A 17,247-nucleotide genomic window follows, 5' to 3' on the forward strand; every position below is an offset into this window, starting at 1 on the left:
CCCATTTGTGTATGTATACTCTTCTAACGAAAATCCTTTATGATGCAGTTTCTCATTTTATGTGCACCTCTAAATCGAAGTCATTGTTGGTGCATTTTTGTATAGAAGCTGTAATACAGAAATCTCAGGCTAGATAATTGCAGTATTTCTGAAAGCAGCAAGAAAACTTTTTCACCTCTTTCAATCCCCAACAAAGATTGGTCCCAGAGCGCACAGTACCTTAATACCACAGTCTGGGAGATGGACAATTAATAAACTTGATGTCAGGAGTTAATGAATGGGAAGAATGAGAAGTGAAAATAACTCTGAAACTGGAAAAAGAGCACAGACTGGACAGGGCATTATATATTTATCTTACCTGTCCAATCCTAAAACACATACTGTAGACTCTCATTCTTTCTCTTTCTGACTATAATAAACCTATTCAAACTGGTGCCACTATGGGGGCAAGTGTATACAAAGACTGTTAACAGCCAGCCCAAATAATGACTAAGCATTTAAAAAAAGAAAAAAACGTGTGTGGGGATACAACTTCCATAGTCGAGAGAGTGCATTACTCAAAGTCAGAAAGAAGTGGTGCAAAGACTACCTGGAAGAAGGAATTAAGTCAGTCCAGGTCACTGTGGTGGTAAAGCATCGAGTTTGAAATTATCTGATGGGATACATAAGACAGTATGAGACTGCAAAGCCACATAGATACTTTTGATCCACCTATTGTACAAGTGATTATGAAATATTGTTTCAGACAACAGATGTTTCAAGTCAGAATGAAGCTACTTAGATACTCCTTTGTAAGTAGTAATGTAAGGTAAGCAGTAGCTATAAATTTAAAAACCATTTATGTATAGCAACATAAATTACCCCTGCACAGAGGTCAACACAGTCCAGACTTAAATATTTCTGGCATCAGGCCAGCTTAAAAACAGTTTCTCTGTCTTACACTCTGTCCTGCATATACTCGTTGGACAGCAGAATTATGAACGCGGAAGGCCTTTCTAATTGGTGGATCAAATGTAATTACCATGAATTCAGAGCAAAAAAGAATATACTAAGGACTCAATTCAGGCTTCATCTCCATAGCATGCATGAGAAGTAAATATGAGCCGGCTCTGAAATGCAAAATCTCAGTCAGACTTGAGCAGCATTACAGGAACAGCTAAGCTGCTTCTTATTTCTTCCTCATTTTGCCTGCTGACCTCTTGTTTTCCATTCTCCTTGTTATTGTTGCTCTTCTGCTTTTCTTAGGAAGGCTGAAGTAGAGGAGCTATTAAGTCTTTCAGCATTTTCTGCTTTCTTATCTGCTCTCCATATCCATTATCAAACTGCTACATTTTTCCTTTATCAGATTTTGGCTTCTTACATGCCTTTTATATACAGATAGAGATGGCACAGGTTCTGAGGGAACATCAGGATAGAGTTTACAAGAAGAAAGAGAGCAATACAAAATAAGAGAAGGAACAAAGGTGGAAGTAAAATGATGTAGTACTGGTGAAGCAGTACATTGCTCTTGGCTTAGGTCACTGGATTAAGAACATTCCAGTCTCTTCTTTTATACTTTTCTTCCTTAAATTAATGCCCTGTTCTTTTTATCCCCTTCCTTTCACCATCAAACTGTTTCTTTGGTCTTCTTATAGTTCATCTACCACGCAAAACAAGAACAGCCTTGATTCCTGTAAACCACTTCTCTCAAACAAAATCAGTGGGCCTTTGCAGGTCAGCTCTCTCCTTCTCTCCCCTGCTAGATCTGTCAGATAAGACAGCCATATTCTACTGCACATCTCAGCGCACACTGGCATCTTTGTTTACAACTATGCTATTTTATTACTATATTTGGGTTATTTGATTAACATTTTATTGCTCAACAGTTCCAGTAAGATCATGGTATCACTGAGTAAAATGATGGACAAAAACTTTGTCTCAAAAAATCTGAAATGCAGGGAGAGTGAAAAGAGAGAGAGACTTTTCCCAGCATCCACTTATTTATTTATCTGCTTTAGCCTATTAATTGTAGTCTGGTTAGCAATGCAAAGAAGTACTAGTGCTTCCTAGATGAACACTTACAGGAACATTCTAGCTTCATTCTATGTAAGAATGGGTCAAATCTACCAAATAAATGCATACAAAGAAAATGTAAATAATTCCTGCTGGAGGCTATCAAGAAGAGACAGCAACAGTTTCACCAGACAAGTAGTAGGGCAGGAGATGTGTGATGGAAAAAAAAAGAGATCCTGAAAAAGTTAATCCTGAACTTTCTAAAGCAGCTGTTATTAGGACTTGACTACGCAAGCACATTATCATAAACTAGCATAAACTTGCAGTTTACTACTCTGCTGCAAGTATGTATATACAAGCAGCTATATGGAATAAGTACAGTGCCCTCATCCTGTTAATTTACTCCTGTAGCTGTGTCCTTAGGCAGCTCACTAATCTGCACATCTCTCACTGCAATTTCCTTACAGGAAAGTATAGCCAGGTTGTTAATATACATGAAATTCAGTATTCTTCTGTAGAAAGGCTAAGTTTAACAAACCAAGACAGTTGTGCATGCTACATGATGCTGTCCTGACGACACAGAACAAAGCTCCAATGCTTCTATTTTAATCTCTGGAGCCAGGAAAATACAAAGGATTTTACAAGCTGTTAAACAGTATGAGGTACTTACCGTCCTGAAGAAACTTGTTTAAGTGAACCAGCACTTTCAAACAACTGGGCTCTTGCAGCCACTCTGAAAATAAGGAAGCACCTTGCTTTATACTTTGCTCATTAATTAAACACACAGACTATAGAATCATAGAATCATAGAATATTCTGAGCTGGAAGGGTCTCACAAGGATCTGAGTCCAACTCCTGCCTCCACACAGGACCACCCAAAAATCAGACTCTATGTCTCAAAGCATTGTCCAAATGCTTCTTGAACTCCAACAGGCTTGGTGCTGTCACCACTTCCATGGGGAGCCTGTCCCAGTGCCTGACCACTGTCTGGGTGAAGAACCTTTTCCTAACACCCAGCCTGACCCTCCCCTGTCCCAGCTCCATGCCGTTCCCTCAGGTCCTGTCACTGTCCCCAGAGAGCAGAGCTCAGCGCCTGCCATTCCGCTCCGCTCGTGAAGGAGCTGCAGGCCACCATGAGGCCTCCCCTCAGCCTGAGCCCAGAGCAGAGCAACAAACCAAATGACCTCAGCTGCTCCTCATATGTCTTGCCCTCTAGACCCTTCACCATCTTTGTAGTCCTTCTTTGGACACTAATAGTTTTCTGTTTGTTTATACTGTGGTGCCCAAAATTGCACCCATTACTCAAGGTAAGGCTGCACCAGTGCAGAGCAGAGCAGGACAATCACTTCCCTCAACTGGCTAGCAATGCTATGCTTGATGCACAACTTGATGACTAATTTCACTTTTAACCATCTAAAGACAAGGAAACATGTTTTTTTAAAAATTGTTTTACTTATTCAGGCAGAGATCAGGTTAAGAAAGCTAAAGTCCTATTAGAATTAAATTTGGCCAGGGACGTCAAAGGCAACAAGAAAGGCTTCTATAGGTACATCAGTGATAAAAGAAAGACTAGAGTAATTGTGGGCCCTCTCTGGAAGGCCATGGGAGACCTGATTATCTGGGATACGGACAAAGCCGAGGGACTCAATGACTTTTTTGCCTCAGTCTTTACTGCCAAGAGCTCTAGCAATGTAGCCCAGGCCCAGAAGGCAAAGGCAGGGACTTGAGAAAATGATGAACCAGATGCCCAGTGTGGGAGAAGATGGTTGGTCAACACTTAAACATCATTTCTTCCAAGCTCAAGACTGGTGCACCCCTAAGAGTAAGAAATCAGAGCAAGATGGCCAGAGGCCTGCCTCTGTGTTGCCCATGGAGAAACTTGAAGGCAAGAAGAAAGTCTACAAAAGGTGGAAAAAGGGCCTGGCCACTTGGGAGGAATACAGGAACGCTGCCAGGGCCTGCAGGGATGAGACAAGGAAGGCTAGGACCCATTTGGAATTAAAACTGGAAAAGGAGGTCAAGGATAACAAGAAAGGCTTTTTAAAGTATATCAATAGTAAAAGAAAGCCTAGGGAAAATGTGGGTCCACTACTGAATGAGGTGGGTGCCCTTGTAACAGGGGATGCTGAGAAGGTAGAGATACTGGATGCCTTCTTTGCTACAGTCTTTACTGCTAAGACTGCTCCTTGGGTATCCCAGACCTGGAGGTAAGGGAGAGTCTGGGGAAAGTAAGACTTCCCCTTGGCTGAGGAGGATCTGATCAGAGAGCATCTTGACAAAATCAATGCACACTAATCCTTAGGCCCCGACGGGATGCACCCACACGTGCTGAGGGTGCCGGCAGATGTGATTGCCAAACCACTCTCTATCATCTTTGAAAAGTCTTGTAGAATGGGAAAGGTGCCAGATGACTGGGAGATAGCCAATGTCACAACAGTCTTCAAAAAGGGCAAGAATGAGGATCTGGGCAACTGCAGGCCAATCAGCCTCACCTCTGTCCCTGGAAAGGTGATGGAACAACCTGTTCTGGATGCCATTTCCAAGCAATTGGAAGAAAAGAAGGTTATGAGGAGTAGTCAACATGGATTCACCAAGGGAAAATCATGCTTGACCAACCTGGCAGCCTTCTATGATGTCGTCACCAACTGGGGAGATGAGGGGAGAGCAGTGGATGTTGTGTATCTTGACTTCTGGAAGGCTTTAGACACTGTCTCCCACAACATCCTCGTAACGAAGCTTAGAAAGTGTGGGATAGATGAATGGACAGCAAGGTGGATTGAGAACTGCCTGACTGGCAGAGCTCAGAGGGTTGTGATCAGTGGTGCAGAGTCTAGTTGGAGGCCTGTAACTAGCGGTGTTCCCCAGGGGTCCATACTGGGTCCAGTCTTGGTCAACATCATCAATGACCTGGACAAAGGGATAGAGTCCACCCTCAGCAAGTTTGCTGATGATACAAAGCTGGGAGGAGTGGCTGACACACCAGAAGGCTGTGCTACCATTCAGCGAGACATCAGACAATCAGGTTGGATTAGGCTTTGAGCAACCTGGTTTAGTGGAAGGTGTCCCTACCCATAGCAGGGGGGTTGGAATTAGATAATACTTAAGATCCCTTCCAATAAAAAAAATTCCATGATTCTATGATTCACTTAGAGAAACAAAGGAAGTTAAAACATTGCATTTAAATCCCTATTCAACAGAATTCTTAAGCACATAACCTAATTTAGGCCACTGAATTCCACGTGCTCCAGAGCCTTGCTGATTCAGCAAGAAGGAAAACCTCAGCACCCTATGTTTAAAATTGCATTCATGGATGACCAATGGATATACTGGACATGCTTGTTATTCCAGTCTGTCATTTTCATGCTTGAACTCTGAGCTGTTCAGGTGTACTTCCATTTAAGTTAAGACACATCAATCTGTGAAATGACTACAGTGATCTCTTCCAGTTTAAGAGGTGGAGAGGCTTAGCAGAGTCTTCCAGTATTTGGAAAACTTCTTGGCGTTCTGCAGTGATTCTGTAAATCACTTGCTCATGACAACAGAGAAAGCCTGGGACAGAGTCAGGATTGCAGCAAAGATCTTCTAATTCTTAAGCTTGTGCTATAAGCACTAAGAATCATTGCTAACCTAAATCTCAAGCAGCTGAATTATAACCTCTATTGTTAGAACTATCTTCCTCTCAAGAAAAGAAATATTGTTAGAAAAAAAACACACCAAAGATCTCAATTATTGATCATGCAACAACTGAAGAAATTTCAGTTTTTTTAACCTCCCTCCAATTTTTGACTTACAGAAATAAGATCTGATGATCTTCTTCACATAACAGCATGAGCAGTAAGCAGCAATTGTGCTCCTTGAAACATTACATTCCAGAAGAGTGAGAGATAATAATACTTATCACTTTCCAAAGATCCATGTCTTCATTAGGGAACTTATCTATAGTCTAATGAAGTAAATGGGAGTCTTTCAACTGACTTCAGCAGACTGTGTCGTGTCTCCTTTGTTTACTTTACAATTTTAATGAAGCTAGATAAATAATTCATACATAAAGAAAATTTCAAATCAAGTATTCATGGATGCTTTTTCAACTACTTATACTAGCTCTTTGGGATCACTTGATAGAAGACAACACTGTAACAACTCAAAACTCCAAAGGGTCTTGACTTACACAGATCCTGGTCTTTGATAACCATTACTTGATGCAGTATCTAATCTTAATCTCCTGCACATTTTGGGAGGCAAATCAGGGTTTGCTGGAGCCTTTGGTGTATCTTTGGTATCTGTTGAAGATAAGCTCTGTATAGATCCACTGTAGCTTTTGTTACCTAAAGAAAGCAACCAAATAATAGGGAATATTAAAGTGAATTTGAAGCTGTTTCACAACACTTGCAACATGCAAAGCAATTTTTTTTTAAGAAGCAAAATAGGCAGAAAGAACTTACTAAGTAAGTACTTACTAGAAGAAACAGCCTTTCAAACAAAGAGCTAGGAGAATAGGACCAGCAGCAAGGATGAAGAAATGAGATTAAAATTGTAAAGGCTAAAAAGTTACATTGCACTTAAATGGCTAGATAGTACTTTCAACAAAAAGTGAAAATAAAACACCTCAACATTTATAAAGTAGTACAATGCATACAATTGTAGAAAAATTCATGTTGGAGGGGACCTCAGGAAGTCATCTAGTTCAAAGTCTTGCTAAAAGCAGTATTCGTTAAGAAAAGAGATGATATTAATTTGTAAGAATTAATATTTCAGTATTCACAGAAGCTTCATGAAGCTTTTAAATGAAAAAAAATATTAAGAACTAATAATTAAAGCTTCCTAAAACACTTGTTACCATAACTTGATAAAACAAACCTATAGCTGTACAGTCTGTATTGTACAGAGAAAAAGTCCTTTTAATGAATATAAGGCATGGTCTTATGTGCTTTTTAAGCTGATCTGTGGACTGCTACCTTGTTTGCATATACATTTGCAAGACAAGAACTGGATCTACTTCTATGTTTCTTTATTCCCAAGAACAACAGATGCTTAATGATGTTTTAAAGGCACTTAAAATATAGAGGTCTCTGTAATTATAAAAGCACTACCTATATTAATCTTGTAATTAATTAACACTTACTCATATTAGGGAGTCGTAGGAAAAAGCTTGTACAAACCATGAGGGACACAGGGGAGAGAACTTTCTTAAACTTTTAGTGCTTCCCACACAAACACATATTTACCCTACCTGTACTTCTATTACTTATCGTATTGACAGCTCAGTGGCAAACTCAGCACTAATACGTGGTCCACTGGAGCTCATTGTTTCAGAGCTGACTGTTAATCTTCATAATCCAAAGCATTTCACGACAGTGTCTGTTCTAAAGTAATTTCCAGATAGCTGTCAATATTATCTCATATACTCACAGAGGTAAAGCAAGTGTCTAAATTAAGAAGCTGTAATTTCATCCTTCCCTATATTGTAAGGACCCTTTCTACAGGTTTGTTTGGAACCCAAGTTCTTCTTAGGTGCTAGGAGGGTGTTCTTCAAATCAGCATCCTTCTTTGACTGAACAGGAAGATTGGTTTCCTAACTTTCACATTGAAACTAAAGGTGGGTTTGCAAGTTCATCATTGTTCCTGAACATGATGTACATCCATATACAGACATGTTTAGCCATAATCTTGTGTTCGAGGTACTCTACTTGCTGTATTGGATAACAAAAACATGCAGGTAGGGTAGAATGAAGACTTTATTCTGTTGGGAGGGTTTCAGACGTACATTTCATGCCATGGACAAGAAGAGACAAAGCTGTTACTCACTAGATGCATTAAGCATAAGGGATTTTAAATTTAAATGCTAGCTTTGATCATTATCAATCATGTTGCAAGGTTTCATTCTTCTGACACAGTGATAAACCATAGCTACCAACTCTTCTATATTATAAGCCAGAAATCATCTTACAAGTTAGTAGCCTCAGTGAAGCACAGCACGACAGCGAGTACTCTAAATTCTGAGAAAAAATGGTAACTTTTAAGCTATGTGAACTGTACAGATGACAACAGAAATATGTCAGAAGCAGTTTGAAAAGTGAAAGAACATACCACAACAGCTAAAAAATAAACAAGACCAAAGAATATCATTAGCTTTCAAATGCACTTCATGTTTTCTGATGCCTCACAGTAAACTCACTGATGTCCTAAAGGACCTTGGAAATTACCTTCAGCTGATGGAATTGATCTGAGGGAAGAACCTGAAGATCTTTTCAGCTCGGATAGACTGTAAGAACTCTTCTTGGTCAGATCTGTTGGTGGAGAGGCATTCTCTGGTCCAGTGACAGAAGCTACACTTTGGCAGTCTGACTCCACGTCTGTTTTTGTTGCATCCTCCTTTGATGAGGATTCTGGACTTGTAGTCCAGAGGCCTGAACTCTTCTGACCATTAGAAGAAGGGGGAGACGCAATCCATGGAATCCCTCCTGATTTCTCCCTGGGCTGTGGGGGTGCACATTTGGTGGTGCTGTTCTGCTCAGAGGAGTGAGAAGAGAGAGATTCAATGCTGCCCATGGGAGTGCTATCTGGGCTGCTGCTGTACGAGTCACCTAGGCAGGAGGGAGGGGAGAAGAAAGAGAAATAAAAAGATAATTACATTGTCTTACCATGTACATTTCTCTCATGCCACCTTTAGCCCCTGTACATTACTTGTCATCAAATTCATTAAACTGTGGTTCCAGCAATAGTCATTCTCAAGACAAAATAGCAATTTAGTTGCTCTAAGTTTCACACGTTCCTATTTTTAACCTGAAAAAGCTGCATTTTGTGGATATTTCTCTAGAGTGGATGAACATAATGGTGGTGCTATTTCACATAAAAGTTTGCATTTTCAAAGAACTGCCCGCAATATAAATATCATTAGGAAATTAAACAGTTCCAGTGTCACAATATCTTTTAACAAGCACCTTACTTTGCTTAATAAAGTAAATGTGGTGTTTGTCACATTTATGTTCTGAAATGCATAACTCTATTGCCAGCAAGTTAAATATTTAAGTTTTACTTTGTTTACCAAGTTGCTGAGGACCTTGGCAGTCTCTCTAAGACTAGTCCATAAGTCTATCTGCAGATACGCTATTTTCTGAATCATCATACCTTTCATGAAATCCCTGTCCTGTAGAAGGACAACTCATTCCGTTATTTACAACTTTAACATTGAACATTTGATTAATTTCTTTAATTAGACTGATATTAGAGAAGTTTACCTACCTACACAAAAATGTTTGCGCTGATCAAATTATTTTCAAAGATATTGTGCAACAAGAAGTGGTAACATCCTAAAGAAATTTGTTGATATGAGGCTACGAACACTCATCAGAAATGAGGAAGTAGTGGCCTACAGTACAGTGAGAGCTGAGTTACCTTAAAGATTGGATTCATAAAAATGTGGTAATAGTCTAGTGAGTCATATGCTAGTTTCTAATAAGATTTTTTTCCCCACAGCTAGGAGATATAACTCTCAAATTTCACAAGAAGCAGGGAACGTACATTTTTTATCCACACATTATTTTTCATCCACATAGTATTTATAAGATAACAACATGATACAGATGCTTTTGCCTCCAGAAGTTTCAATGTCCTTGGCAACAGGTGACTAAAGCCACTTACAATACTCACAAACACCAGTGTCTTGCCTAGTACATGTGAAAACAGTAGTGCACTGGAACAGTAATTTGAAATATTCTGTCCACTTCTGCTCAGAATGTCGGTATTCCAGACAAGATTGTGCCCTAACTTACTCCTGACAGACCATTAGTTTCTTGAAAATTGCAAGATAGGCTGGAGCCTAGATTTGTCAGATGCATTTTCTATCATTTTCTATCATTCCCTACAGCTTGGCGTCTATACTTCATTTTCTGCTGGCATATAAAATTCCTTAAATTCCTGAAATATAGTTAAATGTCCATCCTTCATTTAAATGATGACTTAAAACCATCTAGCACTTCAGAAATAGCTACTGCTGGAAGCCAGGACTCTCTCTTATCTGTCTCTGGCACAGCTAGAGATACTCAGCAAAGAGAATACTTGTGCTCCTGCCTCACCGTTCCAGGCACAAATGAGATCTTAACTGGAACTTGTGTAGCAAATGCTGAGCTTGAGCCAACAAGCAAAGCCCATGTCGAGAGTTCCTGGGTCAGGGCTAGTTCCAGTCCAGCCACCAGCAGAAGGCATGAGTCTGAATAAAGAAGATTGTGCTTGCATGTGCCCTGCAAAATACTTGCACAGAATTGCCCCACAATAATGCAAAAAAGTTACACAGTGAAAAACAGTTGAAACTTGCTCAGTTTCTCTTCTGGTGTATATAACTGACAGCTCATCTGTAACTTCTTACTCTAAGGATCCCACGTCATTCAAATAGGCAACTGATGTGTAGACAGCTATTGTTCTAATTCAACATTTAAATTCTCATCAACAGGAAGTATGTAACATATATACATGGAAAATGCAGCATCCATGCAAAAGCATAGCGTGGATATATTTCCCAACATTACAGACGTGAGAGTTAATATAGATCCTACAGAACAGATAACCTTAACTGTGGAATAATTTACTGTACTAGTTTAATGTAAATCTTCTTGAGGAATTAGGGGAGACAAAAGTTCTTTTGGAAATCTCTTGCAGTAGTTGGCAAATTATTCTTTGCTACAGTTTCAATACCTCTTAATGGTAAGGCCAGTAAGTAATAAATGATGGTCCGCTGGATGAAAAAGAAAAAAGTGCAACTTTTTAAATAGTCACTTCTACATGAAAATTAATACACATTTGCAGCAGTTAACTGCAAACATAGCTCCCTGCTGTTAAATGTTGTCATATGATGAGTACGCTGCTTCTCACAAAAATATGAGCGTTTGTTTCTATTCCAGTAAAACTAACAAAGTTTCAGTGGTTTTGGCAACCTAGGCAGTGGTTTACTTTGAACCAAAGACCACAGTTTCATGCATGTGAAAAAAGCCAAGTAATGGTTTTGATCTCTGACCTTGACCAAATTGCATTTATTACAGCTTCCAAACCTTAACAATCATCTTACAAGCAAATGAGGTGAATGTCATACAGTGAACTTTGCAGAGTTTCAAAGCAGGCTACACTTAGATTAGACTATAAAGTCTACTATAAAAGATTTTTGAACACTGTATACAATACAAGACTTTCCTAAAAACAAATATTCTTTCTCCTCTGAGAGAAGTAAGGAATGCAGTCATTCAGCAGTGCGGCTGTGACTCACAGAGGTTAAAAAGCTGATGAAAACCCATCTGTTATGCTTATATTACTGGAATACAATATTTACTGGATATTATTCAGGATAATTAAAAGGCAAGACATAAAAAGGAAGATAACGAGTCAACATGCACTAACTTACTGTCAGGATCTGCTAGACATGGTGTATATCTTCCTTTGGGCTTACGTGGACCTGTGGAGAGACAAATTGCTCTTGTCCTTCTTGAACTTGAACGGGACTGAGGTTGGGGAAGAGGAATATTGGGGTCTGGTGCAGTGTGAAATATCTGTATGATATAAAAAAAAAAGAAAAAAGACATAAACAATAGAGGTACTCTTAGACTTCCATTAATCCATTTCTTTTCTTAATTGCTGCACCTGAAATGAATGCTGTAATAGTCTCACACATTATAAAAGTGTAAATTAAGAGAATATAGGCTTTATTCTGATCTGATTTTACAATCCATGAAGAACAGTACTGGATTAGTGAACAACAAGCTGTACATAAAACTTATATTAATTATATAAAAATATTTGTTTAAATGGTTTTATTTTCTAGTCCCAGTTATGAAGTGCTTAACAATCTAAATTGTGAAACATACATACAATAAGCACTTACTACTAACTCCTGCCTAAGAAGTATATTTTAAAAAAAAATATTATGAAAGATTGAATTTGGTTCTCTATGTTCATGTGAGAGCTTTTGTGTGTCACAGAAAAGAGTCGTAGTTGTAACTTATTTCAAAACCATTTGGATTTCAGAAAACTACTTTATTTTGCCAAACAACTCAAGTTTGATGAGGATCACCCTTTAGGTTTGGAGCATCTCCTGATTTTTATCTTTCATGTACCCCTGCTATCACCGGTCAATTATGTACTTCGTTGTTATAGAAAACTCCAATTTTTTTCGGGTCAAATCTTTTCAGGTTTCAGGACTACTGGGATCTGACATAGGTATACATAAAGTTTTAACAACTCTTTGCTGATGAGAACAGCAAGCCTGCCAACAAGAACAATGCTGGGCAACTTTCATTTAGGTGACTTTCATTTATATCACCTGTTCTGCAATATTCAATACACCTGCAGTAGAGGTATTGAAAGACCCTAAAAATCATCTTGTATACTTCTAGTAAAAATGGTAACTGGCTTGGCGGAAGATTGAAACAAAAAATATAACCAAAAGATTTCTTTTCCTTTCAGATCTTCTTCCTCACTTATTCCTCCTAATGTAGACTGTGTTTGTAAACTCTATTAAGTATCTCTTACAGAATTCGGTGGAAGGAATTGTGATTAGTTCTGTGGCATGGAGAAGAGGTTCTACAGAGAAAGATTGCCTGTTCTGTTAAGCTACTGAAGGAATCAGAAGTGTTCAGTCTCCATAGTGTAAGGAGCAAGGGCTAAGCATTGTAGGTTAAATACCAAGCAAAAGGTGTCTCTGCAAGGACTTCTGGATTCCTTATAAATAGGGCACTCTTGGAACAGGATGGAGTGAACAATGAGAAGACACCTTTGTGCCATTCAAAAAGTGGATGAAAGCAAATATACTTTGATAGTAGAAAATACTTTAACAGAGGACTTGAGATGCTCTTGAAGTATATTAAAAACAGTAGTAATTGGTAAGTATCACATCAGTGAAAAAACATGTCTCAGTGCAGAGAAATAGAGCAAGGGTGATTTTGGTTGTGCAACCGTGGTCTTTGTATTGAATTTGCTGGTAATTTTCTGGAGAGGAAATTCAATGTTGGAACTTTCAAATCCCAAAGATTTGATAAGTTAAAAACCTGTAACTAGGGATAAAACGTCACCTAAGAAACTTTTTTTTTTCTTTTTACCAGCTTGATGTAGTATCTACACACTTGAAAAATGACAGAGCACATAGAAATGGGGATTCTGCTGGAGATCCCCATTGATGCTGCTTGTGAAAAGAGGAACTGAAGGATGATTGCGGTTTCATGACAGTAGGTGGGCCTTGACCTCCACTGTGCAGCTAGCATATCCCCAAAAGACAGTAATAGTCAGAAAGACTCTGAGCTGATGCACAAAGTGTACACACAGGAAAATCCATGAGCTCACTCAGAGTGAACCTCAATATACTGCTAGCGTGAGAGATGGAAGAGCAAAGGAGCAAAGTATGCCCTTCTCGTTTTGTTTCTAGATATGAGAAGGACACAGCAATCTTCAGAAAGCTCATGAAGATTCAGAACTACACCTTCAAAGCGCAGGAGATTATGTCTTGTATCTATACCTTTCATAGCCAAAAAATCTTGCTAGGAGTACCGATCCATAGCACGGGGTAGGAAAAAGGTACTCTCTATCAATAACCTTCTACAAATGCTGAATTCAGACAATCCTTAAGAATTTTTGGATGGTAACGAAAATGAGATCTCAGTTTCATTTTATCACAAAACATTCAGATAAGCTCCTACTACCTTTTCATAATGCTCTATCAGAATTTCAACGACGATATTCTGAAACTTAATGTTCATCATGGCAGCCACAGTTTCTTCTTGGGCTCTCATCAGAGTTGGTCCAAAGATAACACCAAGGTTGGATACTGTCATAAGATTTTGCTGACTGTGTAATGATACCCTTTAAATGAACAGAAATGATATGCAGTTAAATAATTGTGCTAAACTACAATTCTAACAGGCAAAATCTCACATTCATGCTTCCCCTTTAAAAATATTTTAACATTTTTAAATTTACGAGAGTTAAAAGCTAGTCCAGTACTGTATTTCCATTAAGGCTCCAATCTTACAATAATTTAGTGGCTAACAAGCAAGTCTTCCTAGAGTAAGCATCTAAGTTCCTTACATAACTGATAGGGAAAAGGAACCATCTCTAAATGTAGCCACAGAGAGATCCAGTCCATCTAAAGATTAGGAGCCATAAGAACCTCTCTATCTCCAATGATTATACAGGAACTTTATTACTCGAATGACTGAAAATATTAGGTGATAACAGAGGTCAACTGTGTACCTTAGCTTTCATGCAAAGGAAAGAAACTTAGTTACTGAAAACAGTTACTGAAAACACTTAAATTGCAATCGGATCTCTAAATATGTCTAGAACATAGGAGCCGTGGGGTCAGTGTCATTGTTTTTGTGGTATAGATAAAACACCAGATGATCATAATGACATCTTCTGTCTTTAAAATACACTAGCCTTGTAAAAGCCATGAAAAAAAAAGCCATGAAAGCCATCTATCAGTAATCATCAAAATCCTTTTCTCTCCTTATAAGTAAGTTCTCCCTTATAAATAAGATTTACTGAATAAAATCTGCATCATCATAAATTCTTGAAAATAAGCGGCAGTGACTCCTGAGTCACAGCTGCCCCATTGCCTTACATGTCTGAGAAATACAATGACAAGTAAATTTTTCATAACTGCCTTAATGCTTAATCTTACTGAATCTGCTATTAAATAGAGTCAGAGGTACACATTCACATTCTCCTCTATTACTATTGTCAAACTGATAAACACTATTTTATCCATTTCTTAAATAAGTAAAATAACCCTTGTACCTTTTAAAATTAAGAAACAGTAAAATTTATAAAACATTGGAAGGAGCAGGTAGGAGCAAACCATATCTTCTGTTTTTCTCTGACAGCATTCATTAATCAAGGTTATGGAGACATCTGTCATGCTTTTCTTCCAATAAAACTCTCAGGTATCTTGATTTGTTCTTAATGTTATACAAACGCTAGCAAAATGATCTGTCTGATGTCAAAGTCTGGTAGCAAATTACACAAATACTATCCCTTTACAGATTAGAAAGCCAGTGACAAAAAGACTGAGATTTTCCCATAGCTGCTGGGAAATTTTGAAAGGATCAGGATCAAACCCATATCTGGACTCACAGACTACCCTCTCTCAGTCTCACAGTTGGGTAGGCACTACTGATACACTGAATGAGGGAATGAACAGTAGAGTTGTCTTGGTAGAGAGGTGAACTAGACTAGAATTACTTCTATAATGAAGTAAATACTGCCTTCATAATCAGAACAGGAACGCTTTAGCACCTTATTTACACTGAGAATCAGGAGAAATATGGGAAAGAGGTTTGTACAGGAGATAATGTGATATAAACTGCAGAAAAATAAATACCTGTCTTCTTACATTTCCTATTTTGTTTCATTAAGTTAGGCCTAAAAACATCCCAAAATTTTACTTAGACACAGTGGCAGAGATTGTTTTTTGGAAGCCTAATCATGTAAATTTTTACCTTGTTAAAGCATATTTTTAGCCAATTATTTCCATGTAAGTTTCTCTATAATAGATCTTATGTTTGGCTGAGGGGTGTTTGGGAAGTCCACTAGTGTCTTAATGAAATAGAATTTTGAATAACTAAGCTCTAAGTCTGTTAGAAAACCTAAAAAAAATAACTTTATGTAATGTTAGTCTGCTTTGTGCTGCACAATAATTGTTAAGGTCTCTTACACAAACATAATCTTACAGCATAGGACAGAAAGTAGTGTTTGTACTGTGTTTGGGTTTCCTTGGTGACAAATTTGGTAGCTTGGCTAATAAAAGGAAGGGTGAATTTAATAACATTGTAACCAGAAAGGACTTTCTGCAAAGCACCTCGAAGGCTCAATTTCTAGCAAAAATGAAAAAAAAAAAAAACCACAAAAAAACAGGCCTGTAAATGGATCATTTTGATAAGCACTTTCCTCTGACCTAGTCCCACTGTTGCTGGGCTACTGAATAGGCAGAGGCCAAAGCAATCATGCATTTCAGGTAGCCATAAGATATTAATGTACAATTGCTTTCTCCTCAAAATCTCTTTCTTTGATGTATCCTCAGTAAATCTCTGATACTACCAGATTGCAGGCTATCTACTATAGAAGGGTATGGTGCTATTAAATTATACCAAAGAATGATCCATTCTTCAAAGTAGACAAGCAGATAATTTAATTAGGAAGGTTTAAAAAACAAAAAAAATGAGTTTCCTATCTTAAAATAACACCAAACCTCCAGTTCTTGCCTAGCTGCTGACTGAGTGTATATTCATGCAGCACGACCTCTCTTCAGAGTGCTTTTCAGGATTTGCTGGTTTTGACTGTTTTTAGTATGAGCTCCACCCCACAACATCTAGATCCTATTTAATTGTGCACAGTGACACAGAAGTCAAGGTAGGCAGAAACCTAAGGGCCTTAAGACCTAAACCAAGGAAGAAAAATATTATCCTCTTCTTATAAGGCACCATGAAACGTATACTATTTTTTATGTAGACATAAGAGCATATGCAAAGGAACTGAACAGAAAAAATAAATGCAGTAAAAGGACATACACTTCAAAATGGGATTTTAAACAAAAGAATGAAAAAAAATTATTATTTTCTTCACATTTATCCATTTACATAAAGTTATGCACTCTACGTATCATTTGTTCCTTGAAAAATCTCCACATGGGTAGGAAAGAGAAGGAAGTAAAATAACTAATACATTCCAAAGACTAATTTTGAATTCAGGATCATTAGAATTGCTAGCATAAACAACAGCTGGCAAATTATATGAGAAATTAGAAGGGATGAATTGAATGTTGGAAAGAGACAAACTGAAAGTTTTCAGAATAAATCCAAAAGATTTAAATTTATCAGAAATGAAAATCACATCAAAGTTGAGACAGGCAAGAGCTGAAGAGAACAATTAAAGAAGGGAATACTGCAGACATGCTCTTCTTTGAAAACGCATCTGAGGTAACAGTGAGAATAAAGAGTTCAGGAAAAGAGGTCAAGAAAGAAATGTTTGCCTGCAACTAATTCTGCCTACAAGTAAGTCAGTTGCTAGATTGATATATTTCAATTTTGTGGCCTTCAGACTAGCAGCTTTTACAAAATCTTTAATTCATCATTAAAAGTCCCTACTTTTTACGTTTCTAGAAAGCAGCAAATATTGTATTTTTAACTAATCAAATAACTCTTTTGTTAGAAACTTACAAAACTTGCTTTCCTCCTGTTCTCTGGGTCACCCCATGTCTAATGAGATGCAAGGTTTGCCTAA

The 17,247-nt window shown here is 38.0% G+C and overlaps 1 protein-coding gene across 1 annotated transcript in view; it reads right to left on the bottom strand.

Annotated features, from left to right (window-relative positions):
• ARHGAP42 (Rho GTPase activating protein 42) overlaps positions 1 to 17,247 on the bottom strand; it is a 169,112-nt gene that overhangs the window by 8,837 nt on the left and 143,028 nt on the right. Inside the window, 5 exon segments of the mRNA XM_040544183.1 lie at positions 2,663 to 2,725; positions 6,161 to 6,317; positions 8,196 to 8,576; positions 11,384 to 11,528; positions 13,671 to 13,830. Coding sequence (XP_040400117.1) covers positions 2,663 to 2,725; positions 6,161 to 6,317; positions 8,196 to 8,576; positions 11,384 to 11,528; positions 13,671 to 13,830 — 906 coding nt within the window.

This window comes from Cygnus olor, chromosome 1 (assembly GCF_009769625.2).
Source record: "Cygnus olor isolate bCygOlo1 chromosome 1, bCygOlo1.pri.v2, whole genome shotgun sequence".
In the NCBI taxonomy this organism is placed as follows: domain Eukaryota; kingdom Metazoa; phylum Chordata; class Aves; order Anseriformes; family Anatidae; genus Cygnus; species Cygnus olor.